The sequence below is a fragment of the Mixophyes fleayi genome, chromosome 4, assembly GCF_038048845.1.
Source record: "Mixophyes fleayi isolate aMixFle1 chromosome 4, aMixFle1.hap1, whole genome shotgun sequence".
In the NCBI taxonomy this organism is placed as follows: Eukaryota; Metazoa; Chordata; class Amphibia; order Anura; family Limnodynastidae; genus Mixophyes; species Mixophyes fleayi.
The window spans coordinates 337,581,021-337,597,156 of record NC_134405.1 but is presented as its reverse complement, the minus strand read 5'-3'; the positions used below and the strand labels follow the sequence as shown (position 1 = coordinate 337,597,156).

General features: G+C 44.9%; 1 protein-coding gene across 1 annotated transcript; it reads left to right on the top strand.

Annotated features, from left to right (window-relative positions):
• Positions 1-10,273: 10,273 nt before the first annotated feature.
• On the top strand, positions 10,274-11,878 carry LOC142153203 (E3 ubiquitin/ISG15 ligase TRIM25-like). The gene has a single exon (XM_075210564.1). The coding sequence runs from the start codon at positions 10,298-10,300 to the stop codon at positions 11,876-11,878; it is 1,581 nt and encodes a 526-aa protein (XP_075066665.1). The 5' UTR covers positions 10,274-10,297.
• The last annotated feature ends 4,258 nt before the right edge of the window (positions 11,879-16,136 follow it).

The window sequence follows — 16,136 nt, the reverse complement described above, 5'->3', positions numbered from 1 at the left end:
CCTGTGCCATCACACACACATTACATTGCCACAAGCCCCCTGTGCCATCACACACACACTACATTGCCACAAGCCCCGTTCCATCACACACACACTACATTGCCACAAGCCCCCTTTGCCATCACACACACACACTACATTGCCACAAGCCCCCTGCGCCATCACACACACATTACATTGCCACAAGCCCCCTTTGCCATCACACACACACACTACATTGCCACAAGCCCCCTGCGCCATCACACACACACTACATTGCCACAAGCCCCCTGTGCCATCACACACACATTACATTGCCACAAGCCCCCTTTGCTATCACACACACACTACATTGCCACAAGCCCCCTTTGCCATCACACACACACTACATTGCCACAAGCCCCCTTTGCTATCACACACACACTACATTGCCACAAGCCCCCTGTGCCATCACACACACACTACATTGCCACAAGCCCCCTGTGCCATCACACACACACTACATTGCCACAAGCCCCCTGTGCCATCACACACACACTACATTGCCACAAGCCCCCTTTGCTATCACACACACATTACATTGCCACAAGCCCCCTTTGCCATCACACACACACTACATTGCCACAAGCCCCCTGTGCCATCACACACACACTACATTGCCACAAGCCCCCTGTGCCATCACACACACACACTACATTGCCACAAGCCCCCTGTGCCATCACACACACACTACATTGCCACAAGCCCCCTGTGCCATCACACACACATTACATTGCCACAAGCCCCCTGTGCCATCACACACACACTACATTGCCACAAGCCCCCTTTGCTATCACACACACATTACATTGCCACAAGCCCCCTTTGCCATCACACACACATTACATTCCCACAAGCCCCCTGTGCCATCACACACACACTACATTGCCACAAGCCCCCTTTGCTATCACACACACATTACATTGCCACAAGCCCCCTTTGCCATCACACACACACTACATTGCCACAAGCCCCCTGTGCCATCACACACACACTACATTGCCACAAGCCCCCTGTGCCATCACACACACACACTACATTGCCACAAGCCCCCTGTGCCATCACACACACACTACATTGCCACAAGCCCCCTGTGCCATCACACACACATTACATTGCCACAAGCCCCCTGTGCCATCACACACACACTACATTGCCACAAGCCCCCTTTGCCATCACATACACACTACATTGCCACAAGCCCCCAGTGCCATCACACACATTACATTGCCACAAGCCCCGTTCCATCACACACACACTACATTGCCACAAGCCCCCTGTGCCATCACACACACACTACATTGCCACAAGCCCCCTTTGCTATCACACACACATTACATTGCCACAAGCCCCCTGTGCCATCACACACACACTACATTGCCACAAGCCCCCTTTGCCATCACACACACTACATTGCCACAAGCCCCCTTTGCCATCACACACACACTACATTGCCACAAGCCCCCTTTGCCATCACACACACACTACATTGCCACAAGCCCCCTGTGCCATCACACACACTACATTGCCACAAGCCCCCTGTGCCATCACACACACACTACATTGCCACAAGCCCCCTGTGCCATCACACACAGTACATTGCCACAAGCCCCCTTTGCCATCACACACACACTACATTGCCACAAGCCCCCTTTGCCATCACACACACACTACATTGCCACAAGCCCCCTGTGCCATCACACACACATTACATTTCCACAAGCCCCCTGTGCCATCACACACACACTACATTGCCACAAGCCCCCTGTGCCATCACACACACACACTACATTGCCACAAGCCCCGTTCCATCACACACACACTACATTGCCACAAGCCCCCTGCGCCATCACACACACACTACATTGCCACAAGCCCCCTGTGCCATCACACACACACACTACATTGCCACAAGCCCCCTGTGCCATCACACACACATTACATTGCCACAAGCCCCCTGTGCCATCACACACACACACTACATTGCCACAAGCCCCCTGTGCCATCACACACACTACATTGCCACAAGCCCCCTGTGCCATCACACACACACACTACATTGCCACAAGCCCCCTGTGCCATCACACACACACTACATTGCCACAAGCCCCCTTTGCCATCACATACACACTACATTGCCACAAGCCCCCTGTGCCATCACACACACATTACATTGCCACAAGCCCCCAGTGCCATCACACACATTACATTGCCACAAGCCCCGTTCCATCACACACACACTACATTGCCACAAGCCCCCTGTGCCATCACACACACACTACATTGCCACAAGCCCCCTTTGCTATCACACACACATTACATTGCCACAAGCCCCCTGTGCCATCACACACACACTACATTGCCACAAGCCCCCTTTGCCATCACACACACTACATTGCCACAAGCCCCCTTTGCCATCACACACACACTACATTGCCACAAGCCCCCTTTGCCATCACACACACACTACATTGCCACAAGCCCCCTGTGCCATCACACACACACTACATTGCCACAAGCCCCCTGTGCCATCACACACAGTACATTGCCACAAGCCCCCTTTGCCATCACACACACACTACATTGCCACAAGCCCCCTTTGCCATCACACACACACTACATTGCCACAAGCCCCCTGTGCCATCACACACACATTACATTTCCACAAGCCCCCTGTGCCATCACACACACACTACATTGCCACAAGCCCCCTGTGCCATCACACACACACACTACATTGCCACAAGCCCCGTTCCATCACACACACACTACATTGCCACAAGCCCCCTGTGCCATCACACACACACACACTACATTGCCACAAGCCCCCTGTGCCATCACACACACATTACATTGCCACAAGCCCCCTGTGCCATCGCACACACACACTACATTGCCACAAGCCCCCTGTGCCATCACACACACTACATTGCCACAAGCCCCCTGTGCCATCACACACACTACATTGCCACAAGCCCCCTGTGCCATCACACACACACACTACATTGCCACAAGCCCCCTGTGCCATCACACACACACACTACATTGCCACAAGCCCCGTTCCATCACACACACATTACATTCCCACAAGCCCCCTGTGCTATCACACACACACTACATTGCCACAAGCCCCCTGTGCCATCACACACATTACATTGCCACAAGCCCCCTGCGCCATCACACACATTACATTGCCACACACACACACGCATTCACACACCCCACTGACATCAGCACCTCTCACTTTCCTTTAGGTGCACCTCTGCTGCATCGCTCCTCACTGCTCAGATAGGAAGTGAAGTGAACACTTCCTGTCTGAGGCCAATCAGCAGCAGGCAGCCTCACGATTGGCTGCCTCTTGCTCCCCCCTCCCCACGCTCGACCCCCCCCCCCCCCTTCCTCCAGCTGCGCCGGGTAGAGTGGGAAAAAAAAGAGGCAGGCACACCAGGCAGGACAGGGGTTTCAGGAGACTAGGAACCCCACCCTGCGTGCGCTCCTCATTTTGGACTATTGTATCTATGTATTGTCAGTGGTCGCAGTGTAAATTTAGAAGTGAGGGTATAGAATATGTAAGTGAATGGAGTTAATGCTTTTACAATCAAAGCAGTAGAAGTCTAGATTCTGTGGTACTACAAGTCCCAGCATGCTACACTTGGATTTCTTTAACAAATACGTGGCACATGTTGCCCAATACAGTGTAATGTAGCCAATAAATTGTATATATTTGTACCATAAATACCAGTTTATAAGAATGGTAAATAGTAAGACTATAAAAGAAGTTATGATCTTTTTAATTAAGCAATGTATAGCTTGCCTAGAAATAGTTAATGTAGAAGCCAATTGGTTCAAAATGATTAAGTACAGACCTTCATAGCTAGAGGAGTTCCAATTAGATTAACGATCTGTGTGTCAAGGGTGAGAGGGTTTACTTTAGAAACCCCTAGAAATTACTAATTTATAGAGATAAGAGAGATATAAACAAGTCTGGAGAGAAAGATTTATAGATTTGTTTGTACATTTGAATGAAGCTCATAACTATAATGTAAAGTAATATAGTAACATAGTTGATGAGGTTGAAAAAAGACACCAGTCCATCAAGTTCAACCTATTTGGATCTCCTGTGATCCCTCACTTATATTTGAAATTGACCCAGAGTAAGCAACCGCCAATCTGTTTCAATTGTGAAAATCCCCCAGTTCCAAATTATATTTTTTATAGAGTGGTGCCCAGAACTGTACTGCATATTCAAGATGAGGTCTTACCAATGATTTATACAGTGGCAAAGTTACACTGTCTTCCCTTGCATCTATGCCCCTTTTTATGCATGCCAATACTTTGTTTGCCCTTGCAGCTGCTGCTTGACATTGAGCACTATTGCTAAGTCTACTGTCTACGAGCACTCCCAAATCCTTTTCCATTATAGATTCTCCTAAATTAATTCCATTTAATTTATAGATTGCGTTCTTATGTTTTATGGGTTCTTGTTTTTGATCCCTCAATGCATAACCTTACATTTGTCTATGTTAAACCTCATATTCCATTTGGCCGCACAATCCTCCAGTTTATTTAAGTCCCTCTGTAGAGGAGCTACATCTTGCTCTGATTTTATTACCTTACAGAGTTTAGTGTCATCTGCAAAAATAGAAACTTTACTCTCTAAACCATCACCAAGGTCATTAATAAATATATTAAAAATGAGTGGCCCCAGCACAGAACCTTGAGGTACTCCACTTAAAACTTTTGACCAATTAGAAAATGTTCCATTTATCACAACTCTGTTCCCTATTCTCTAACCATTTTTCGATCCAAGTACAAATGTTGTATCCTAGACCCAGTTCCCTTATTTTGTAAACCAACCTCTTGTGTGGCACTGTATCAAAGGCCTTTGCAAAATCTAAGTAGACCACATCTACTGTGCTGCCCTGGTCTAAGTTCCCACTAACTTCCTCGTAGAAACTAATTAGATTAGTTTGACATGACCTATCCCTCACAGATCCATGCTGATTCCCACTAATAATCTTATTGCGTACCAAGTAATCCTGATTACTATCCCTTAATATACCTTAAAGTAGTTTCCCCACTATTGATGTCAGGCTTACAGGTCTATAATTCCCTGGTTGTGTTAATTATTATACTATGTAACCACAAGAGGGTATGCTGTTTTCTGTATAAATATTACTATACTAGTTTCAGTAAAACAGAACTGATTATTCCAGACAACTGTGTGTGTCTCAGATCAGTTCCCCAGTGCGCACTGTACTGAAATTTTACAGGTGGAAAAAAGTCTATTGCCCTTTACAAAGACATGGAACACTGGCGTTAGGTTTCTGGTTACACAGCCACAGCAACTTAACACTGTTTATCATGTTATTGTTACGACTCTCTCTCTGTTCTGCCCACATCCTAGCTGTCTTCTTGACGACCGGGACATCAGTTCCGGGACCAGCCCGACCGACGACAATCACTGCAGCGCCGCATCCCGGCAACAGAGGACAGGTGTGCGCGCAACTAAATTACTAGCTTGTAGGCTAATTAATGTCCTCAATTTTATTAGGCATAGGCTGGGGGTGACCACATTCAATATTTAAGGCAGGGAGGGCTTAGCCTCCCTGCAGGTTATAGCGCTTCTGACCCAAGGTCTCTGCCTCTACTGTGGCGTCAAAGGTCACTTCTCCCGCTCTTGCCCCAACAAACTGGGAAAAGAGCATGCCTAGGGAATGAGGGGAAGGTTCACCTAGGTCTTCAAATTATTTCCCCCAAAAATTCTGTTTTGAGTCCCGCGCAGGTCACCTTCGGTGCCTGTTCCGTGGCCCTCTCGGCCTTCATTGACAGTGGAGCTGCTGGCAACTTCCTAGACATTGGGTTTGCCTGCTCTACTGGAATTCCTACAGTAAAGCTCAAATCCGCAATTACAGTTTGTGGTTTAGATGGTGCTCCATTATCTGGCGGCAAGTTTATTTGGGAGACCCACTTGCTACAGCTAAACATAAGAGCACTTCATTCTGAGTCCCTGACCTTCTTCCTCATTGACTGTCCATCTGTTCCCTTGATTCTGGGCCATCCCTGGCTTTCCCTTCATAACCCTGTTGTGGATTGGGTTGAAGGAGAAATTATTCAGTTCAGCTCTTATTGTTCACAGTCCTGCTTGACCGTACCCCTCCGGATTCTGCAGTCAGTTCCTGAGCAGCTTCCCTCACAATATCATGAGTTCTGGGATGTTGTCTCTAAAAATGCTGCAGACTCTTTACCACCTCATTGTGACTTCAACTGTGCCATTGAGCTAATTCCTGGTTCCAGACTACCTAAGGGGAGCTTGTATTCTCTTTCCGGTCCTGAGACCAAGGCCATGCAGACTTATATCGAGGAAAATCTTGAGAAAGGGTTCATCAGGCCATCTAAATCTCCAGTAGGAGCCGGATGCTTCTTCGTATCCAAAAAAGATGGTGGATTGAGATCCTGTATTGACTACAGAGGATTATATTTAATCACAGTTAAGAACACCTATCCTCTTTCCCTCATCTCCGTACTATTCGACCAGCTAAGGGGTGCTACTGTCTTCACAAAAATCGATCTCCGTGGAGCGTACAACCTCATCCGCATCAGAGAAGGAGATGAATGGAAGACGGTATTCAATACGCACTCTAGCCACTACGAATACCTGGTCATGCCGTTTGGTCTTAGCAATGCACCTGCAGTATTTCAGGACTTAATTAATGAAGTTTTCCGTGAAATCCTTGACCACTTCGTGGTTGTTTACTTGGATGATATCCTGATATATTCTCAGTCACTATCCGTGCATCAGGGTCATGTCAAACAGGTTCTTCAGAAACTTTGGGAACACCATCTCTTCGCCAAATTGGAAAAATGTGAGTTTGAGGTACAGAAGGTATCATTTCTGGGATACATCATTTCTGCTGCTGGTTTCTCTATAGATCCAACTAAAGTCCAAGCCATTCTCGACTGGGTACAACCCAACAAACTAAAAGCTGTACAGAGATTCTTGGGCTTCGCAAATTATTATAGGAGATCATCCGTGGATTTTCTGATATTGTGACTCCTATTGTTGCCCTTACCCGGAAGGGAATGGATCCAACTAATTGGCCACCTCATGCAGTAACCGCATTTGAAGCCTTAAAATAGGCGTTTCTATCTGCTCAAGTCCTTAGACATCCTTATCCAGAGAAACCCTCTATATTAGAAGTTGATGCCTCTGACATCGGTGCTGGTGCTATCCTTTCCCAGAAGGATCCTCATAATCACCGCTTCCATCCATGTGACTACTTTTCTCGTAAATTCTCTACTGCTGAAGCCAACTATGATGTGGGCAACCGAGAGCTGTTGGCCACTAAATGGGCCTTTGAGGAATGGCGCCACTGGCTGGAAGGTGCTATACATGTAATCTCCGTAATAACGGATCACAAGAACCTACAATACATCCAGTCGGCCAAACGATTGAATCCCAGACATGCCCACTGATCACTCTTCTTTACCCGCTTCAATTTCGTAATTACCTACAGACCAGGCTCTAAAAATGTCTGGGCAGATGCTTTATCTAGGAGCTTCATGTCACACCACATTCCAGTTACGGATCCTCTACCTATCATCCCTTCATCAATTATTCATGCAGGATTAACTCAAGACTTAAGTATCTCGCTCCGTAGATTTCAAAGGATAGCTCCTGTCAACACTCCAGAGGGTCATCTGTTTGTCCCAGTCCATTTAAGAAAGGCGGTCCTGTTTGAGGCACATGACAATAAGACTGCCGGACATCCTGAAATCTACAAAACACTGGAAATTCTTTCCCATGCCGTGTGGTGGCCTTTGTTAGCTGCTACATTAGAAATTTTGTTCTCTCCTGTGAAGACTGTGCTAAAAACAAAGTCCTTAGAAACTGTCCTTCAGGCCAGTTGGTTCCATTGTCCATTCCTTCAAAACCCTGGACACATCTGTCAATGGACTTTATTGTCGATCTCCCACCCTCTGCAGGACATAACACCATATGGGAAGTTGTAGATCGGTTTAGCAAGATGTCACATTTCATACCATTAACTAGTATTCTAAGTACCCAAAATTTGGCTATCCTGTTCGTTCAACATGTATTTTCGTCTTCATGGACTTCCTGCTGATATTGTTTCCGATCGTGGCTCTCAGTTTGTTGCACAATTCTGGAAATCTTTCTGGACCCTTCTTGGAATCAAGATCAGTCTCTCATCTGCATACCACCCTCAATCCAATGGTCAAACTGAGAGAGTTAACCAATCCCTGGAGCATTTTCTATGATTTTATACCACGGAATTCCACAATAACTGGTCCTTCATTCATGTTATTCATCCACTCAAACTTCTCAGTTCTATAGCAATTTTGGTTTCCATCCCAGATCCAACTCTTTGTATTCACTTAAATCCACTGGTATTCCAGAGATTCTTTCCACAACTACTGATCTCAAGGTTATCTGGAAGAAAGTCCAGTCCTTTTTAAGACGAGATTCATTTTTCTCTAAAAAAAATTCAGATCGCCACCGTACAACCTGTTCCTTCAAAGTGGGACAAAAAGTTTGGCTTTCAACCCGCAATATTAGGCTCAGACAGCCCTGCAGGAAACTTGGGCCTAAGTTCATTGGACCATTTAACATCATTAAAAAGATCAATCCTGTAGCCTTCAGGTTGAAGATTCCTGGCTCATTGAGGATCCCTAACACCTTTCACTGTTCTCTTCTCAAGCCTGTCCTGTGCCCGGACCAGTCTCAGCATCTGCAGCCTTCAAGTACTCGAGTACCAAATTTGAATGAAGCTCGAAAGTATGTTATCCAAAAAATTCTTGACTTTAAGAGAGTTCAGGGTCAGATCCACTTTCTGGTTCAGTGGAAAAATCACGGTTTGGAAGAACGGTCCTAGGTTCCACAAAGACGTCTTCATGCTAAAAAGCTTGTCCAGCAATTCTTCAAACATTTTCCTAGGAAGCCAGGGTGTCAGGGTTTCTTAACCCCTCCTCAAGGCGGGAGTACTATTACGAGCCGCGGCGGTGTCCAAAGCCGCCACGGCTCTCTGTTCTGCCCTGCGTCCCGGCCGTCTCCTTGACGACCGGGACTTCATTTCCGGTTCCAGCCCCACCGTTGCTAGGGCAGCGGTCGGACGGCAATCTCTGTGGATACTCTGCCTGTTGGATTTTCTGTGTATGACCCCTGCCTGGACTTTGGACTCTGCCTGTTTGCCCGTGACCCTGACCCTTTGGCCTATACCTTGGAGTCTGCTACTTTGCCTGTGACCCTGACCCTTGGCGTGTTTACTGACTAATCTGCTTGCTTGTGACCCTTGACCTCGGCTACTGTCTGACAATCCGCTGCCTTCTATTCAGCCTCCTGGCCTGCCGCTATGGGCCTGTATTACCAACTCGCACTATGCCTGAAGTTAAGTCCTGGGGACATCCGAGTACCGGTGAGCATTTAAAGCTCTAAGGGAAAGGTGGCTGTTAAAGGTGAAGACCTCCGTCATCTTGTTCTGTGAGTTGGTGATCAGACCGTCAATTATCAGGTATCAAACAAAAAAAATGCTGTGTCCCTTAGTATAACTGAGCCAATAGATATAGGGCCTCATTTAGAGTCAGACGCAAGAACTTTTGGCCAAAGATTCATCTCAGTTTGCACTGGGACAGAGGCAGATTTCTCTGTTGCATCTCTCTGCGCTTAGAGAGTTGGAACGGTGGAGCTAGTGGGCGAGCCTAGCAATGGAAAGGCGTGTTCACTCTCTTTGCATGATATTAACAATTGAAAGCAACAGCAAATAGGTCTCTAGGAGACATATGTTTTGCGGGTGCTTTCAACTGGTGCAAGAGACTTTGATATATTGAAAAACAAAATAAAAAATGAAATTAAAAAAAAGGTGTGCACCCCCTCCCAATCAGCATAGCCAATCCCTGTGCTGTTCGGGGGAGAAAATAACAATTTTTTTTTCTTAATTTTTTTTAAAATTTAATTATCTGCTTTTCAGACTGCTGTGCATGATACACTTGCACGAAGACCCATAAGGCACATAAAGAGGTGTGCGTTCAATTTGTGTAGTATTCTAAGTCGCATGGATCTAAAGATCCGTGTCACTCTAAATACTGTGTAAATTACGGGATGCAATTTACACTTATGATTTCAGTGTAAAATGCGTCCGACTCTAAATGAGGCCCTTAACGTGAGTGACAAGCTCAGCCTCACCCTGTGTGGAGAATGTGATCCCACTGGTGTCTGAGTGTCAGAGATTTTCACTTTCATTTCTCTCTTCTGCTGTCAGCGATGGCGTCTGCTGATCTGAGACAGGAGCTGGACTGTTCCATCTGCCTGAACATTTATACAGATCCTGTAACACTGAGATGTGGACACAACTTCTGCCGGGTCTGTATTGATCGTGTGCTGGATACACAGGAGGGGTCTGGAGTTTATACCTGTCCTGAATGCAGAGCAGAGTGTCAGGAGCGTCCTGCACTGCAGAGGAACATAACTCTGTGTAACATAGTGGGGAGTTTCCTGTCTACTCGGCCAGATCAGGAGGAGACTGGGATCTTCTGCACTTACTGTATTCACTCTCCTGTACCTGCTGCTAAATCCTGTCTGTTGTGTGAAGCTTCTCTGTGTGATAATCACCTGAGAGTACACAGCAAGTCAGCAGAACACGTCTTATCTGATCCCACCACTTCCCTGGGGAACAGAAAATGCTCCGTCCATAAGGAGCTCTTGAAATATTACTGCACGGAGGATGCTGCCTGTATTTGTGTGTCCTGCAGTTTGGCTGGAGAACATCGTGGACACTGTGTGGAGATGATGGATGAGGCCTCTGAGAAGAAGAAGGAGAAACTGAGAAGTGTTCTCCAGAAACTGACCACAAAGAGAGAGGAGACTGAGAAAAGAGTCCAGAGACTGGAGGAGCGCAGGATAGAAGATCAGGAAAAAGCAGCTGGTATAACAGAGACAGTCACTTCCCTGTTTAGAGACATCAGGAGACAGCTGGAAGACGTAGAGAAGAGAGTCCTGAGTGAGATCTCCAGGCAGGAAGAGAGCGTTTCATTCTCAGTCTCTGATCTGATTCAGCAGCTGGAAATAAAGAAGGACGAGGTGTCCAGGAAGATGCGGCACATTGAGGAGCTGTGTAACATGTCTGATCCAGTGACTGTCTTACAGGAACCAGACACAGGTGACTTGTGTGATACTGAGGACAGAGAGAGATATGATGACCAGGTCCATGGTATAGGAGATCTGGATGTGGGTCTCATCTCAGGGAAATTACACACAGGATTATCTGATATAATAACAGGTATAAATGTATGGATCTATGTGCAGGAAGCTACAGACATATTACTGGATGTAAACACAGCTGCCAATGATATACATATATCAGGTGACAGGAAAACTGCATCCTGCTCAGATATAGACCAGAACCGTCCAGAAACACCAGAGAGATTTCAGTATTTTCAGGTAATAAGCACCAGGGGATTTTCCTCAGGGCGACATTACTGGGAAGTGGATGTTAGTAAATCCGAGATATGGAAGGTAGGGATGTGTTATCCCAGTATAGACAGGAGAGGAGATGAGTCAGACATTGGAGATAATAAAAAGTCATGGTGTTTGTGTAGGGAGTATAATCAGTATTCAGTGAAGCATGACTGGAAAGAGATCCAGTTACCTGACAATATTCCCTGTGATAGACTGAGGATATATCTGGACTATGAGGCTGGACAGATGTCCTTTTATTCTCTGTGTGACCCGATCAGACACTTACACACCGTCACTGCCACCTTCACTGAGCCCCTTCATGCTGCATTATGGGAAATGGATGGTTGTATAAAGATATCTGGGGGAGTCAGGAAATGGGAGAAATGATAAGAAATCTGCCCAGAGACTGGTGACTTAACAGAGAGGGGAAGCTGATTGGTGGAACATTTATCCAATAGAAAGAAGCAGTGGGTGGAGCTACAGCTGAGCCCCTCCTCCTGTGTAACCAGGTGACCAGTGTGTCTGGATTTGTTCCCTTGTTGGTGTGTTAGAAACTTTCATTATAAATATATAAATATACATGTATGTGGGCGTTCCCCATCTCTGATTTACTGATAGCTGTGATTGGCTGAAGTAACTGTCAATCAGTGTATGCCCTATTACTGTAGTCAGTGCTACACTTGCTTCTATTGACTGTAATGGATGTAGGGGGTGAATGTATTATCTCTATATAGCTCCACCTCCTGGGAGGTCTAGTCCAAGACTGTGTTTCTTACATAATACAAGGTGACTTGGACTACAACTCCCAGCATGCCTCATTGCTGAGTTGTATTAAGCTCATATCTGTCTGGCTCACCATGTATAATTATTATATTCTCACTATTATAATGTTGTTCGTTGTACAATCTGCTCTTCTTCTACCACACTGTGTAATATTATTACCGTAGATTTGTAAGGGGCCACAGTGCTCCGCAGCGCTGTACAGTAGGGAAAACAGGACATACATAAAACAGGGACATACAAGGTAGACAAAATAAATGCAGACATGAAAACAAAGGGTGGGGACGACCCTGCTCTTTAGAGAGCTGACACTGTAAGTGGAAGAGGACACAGCTGAAACAAGAGGAGCGAGTGTGGCTCAGAGTGGAGATTGGGACGGCTGTGAGGGTGCATTAGTGTGAATAGTGTTATCAGGAATAAGGTCACCTCTAATAAAGAGATGGGTTTTCAAGGAGCTTCTAAAGATTTGAAGGCTGTGGGCAGGGCCGGACTGGGACCAAAAATCAGCCCTGGCATTTAAAGCACACAGGCCACCTGCTGTGGGCTCGATGCACTATACTGTTGTAGCCTAAAGTGGCGTTGCTGGTGCAGTCCAACATGAAGCATCAGCACAAACTTGTGTATCACACTTTGTCTTCTGCCCACCCTGATCAATTCCCTTGTTGTGCAAATCACCTGCAGCACTGTAAAAATGCACCAAACCATAATCTTTTAAAATATATAGTTAAAATACAATGTATAATGTTTCCATGCTACTTCCCCCTGAACCATATAAGACAGTAATTGTTTTGAGACGTAATGGCCATAGTAATTTATTGAATCATAACATACTATAAGCCACAGCATAAAACGTAAGTATTTTAAATAGCATAAGTATTTTAAATAACAAGTAAAACATAAATATTGCACATAACTGCATGAAACTACCTATTTACTACAATGTAAACAAACCAAAAGTCAGCAGGTCCTCCATCATGACCCCTTCCACCAGGTACAAGAGGCTCTGCTACTTAACTCCCCACATCCTTTATGACTGCTGTCACCTTTGCTGTAACTTTTATTCGGTATATTTAACAGACTGAAATTACCTTCAAGTCTTAAAATAATCCAAAGAGATTTTTTTGGAAATCACATGTTAAGAATAAGTTTAAGCAATATCTAAAGGATACAACATTGTATTGAATCATATAGCAGTATAGTTATTGCTTCTGATCTCTCCAGTGTGGGCGAGGAGTGATATAAATGTTGTATCCTTTACATATAACTGAAGCTCATTTTTAACCTTGTGATTTCCCCCCCCATATAAGAGCTAACCCCTAAGATCCCTGCAAAAACTCTGTGCATGGGGAGCTTTTAAGGAATGAGTTGACTTCGCAGGACTTCACTCCTTTCTGCAACTCTGACGATTATGCCGTCCACATCAAGACTCATGAGAATGTCTTTTTCTGTAGCCATCAGCATGAAAGAATCCAAATGGTCCTGGGATACAGTATTCCTCAGTCGATTCTTGATAAACCTCAAGGTGGAGAAGCTTCTCTCACAAGCAACTTGTGTGAATGATAGAGTCAGTATGAATTTGTAGGCCAGGCCAATCACATTATAGGCATCTGCTAATAAATTGTATCGCCGTAGAATTTGATAGCAACAAATGGCACAGTTCTTACATGTCGCACATGGCTTATTCACCAGCTCCATTTCTATGTCACCACCTTCTTCACTCTTCTGCAGGGATTTCTGTTGCCACTCTAACAGTATATTCTTCTAGCGCTGATGTCTTTAATTTTTCCCAGTGCAAAGCTAGATTAGTTAATTCACAGCGCAAATTTTCAGCTGTGGCGTTTTCATCAAATTTGATTAACACTTTACTTAAATCTTCCATTGCTCGCATCTGAAGTCCTTGTTCTCTTATGATGGAAAAGTTCCTAGGGTCCAGGCAAGCATAATCAGCGTACAGTGATCCACTGGCGAGAAAATGTCGATTTATGCTCTCGGTGATTATGTCAAGGATCACATTGTGTACTTGGATTTTATATGCTGTAATAGCATCACATATAACTTCGTCTTGAGCAGACTCACCAGTCATGTTTTTTTTTCTTCCTTAACCTTTTTTGAGGTAGGGTGGTCTGTACTTCACGGTCACAGTCTTCAAGATCTTGCAGCTTGTCATTTGCCCACATTACAAAATTATCTGCAGTGTTCTTAACCCCATCAAAATCTCTTACAAGTTTTCTAAGATTTTCCTGTGTCCCAGACACCATGCTTTTAATATGTCCAAACCACTTGTTTGTAGATATTTTGACAATGGTGTTGTCAATTCAAATATGCAAAGAAAAATTTGAGCTGTGAGAATGGTCTCGTATTTTAGAAGAGATTCCAGGAATGTTCTTGCTTTTAGGAGCCCTTCAGCTCTAGATCTTGGGTGCTCTTTAATCTCTGCCAATGTGACAACAAGGTCAATGTACAAAGCAGAATCAGGTTTTGAAAATGATCCAAATACTTTTCTAAGTGCTGCATCTTTAGACCACCAGCGAGTTTCACCAATCACAGAGAGTCTTCGTTGGTGAGGGTCCTGACTGACACTTAGCCATGTATTCATGCGTTGAAAAGAGTCCCGAATAAATACTGCAACATCATTAATTAAAGCAAATAACGATGCACTTTCAACAACTCCCATTGTGGTATCTGCCAGTACTAAATTCAGTACATGCGCATAACACCAGACATGAACTTGGTGTGGTGATTCGGTTGACAACCATGTAGAGAAGCCTTTATATTGTCCTTGCATGTTTGCTGCGCCATGGCGAGCTACTGGTTTCAAATAAATTTTGCCTTTCTTCACCCTCTTGTTCTGACAAGGATTCCTTCATGACAACGCTGACATCTTGTTCGGGTACTAGATCATACGCTAGTGCAGCAATTTGGTGCTCACACACAGATATAACTGACTGTTCCTTCTGTTGACTGGTGCTTGGGGATTCTGGAATACCTAACTGAGTTTCACTTTCTTGATCAATTTGCATTTCTGAAACATTTTCTTCCGTGGATGTTTTCCCATGAATAGTGTGACCTTGTTGATGACGACTGAACATATCAGTTATTTTAACGCATTTTTCAGCATCAGCTTCAAGAGTCTTCTTTTTCTTCTCCCTGATTTTTTCAGCTCCACCTTTTCGTTTTGGTTTGGAGTCCATACTTTCTTCCAACAGGGTACAAAAACCCCCTCAAGGGAGACAATTAGGGGTTTATTATTAATATCCTTGATAAATTAACCAATGAATTGTGTAAATTGTGAGATTTCAGTATAGATATATATCTCACCTGACAAAGGAGCAAAGGCCACTAATTTTGTTAGATGCGCTTCTATTTTTGATCAACTTTCAGTCCAATGCCTCCACTCAATGCTATGCTGTGCCTTATGAAAGGTATATTGACTGCTGTCCGACTCTGGGATAATGGTGTCCCTCCTCTTCGCTGATGGGGGATTCCTTCATGAACACAAGTTAAGTGCATCAGCGAGTCTACTTTTGTACCAACATGCTAAAATGATATTCCTTTGTGTGGGATATACAGAGCCAGATTAAGGGGGTCACAAGGGTATGTGCCCTGGGTCCCCATCTTTCATGGGGCTGAGACTAAGGATTTACAATGCTGCAGCTTATTCCGGGGCCCTGACCTTAACTGTGAGCAGATGGCAGAAAATATTATAAAATACTAAGAGACTTTCCTTGCAACACTCATTCCTTAAACTTATCCAAAGATACATGAAAGAGTAAAAATCCAATCAAAGCTTACAAAACCTCAACAAAGAAGAGAATACACCACTTTAACTTGTCCTGACCAATAAGCCTAAAATGTAACAAACATT

Coding starts and splice junctions, on each gene's coding strand:
- LOC142153203 (XM_075210564.1), top strand. CDS start 10,298: ATGGCGTCTGCTGATCTGAGACAGGAGCTGGACTGTTCCATCTGCCTG.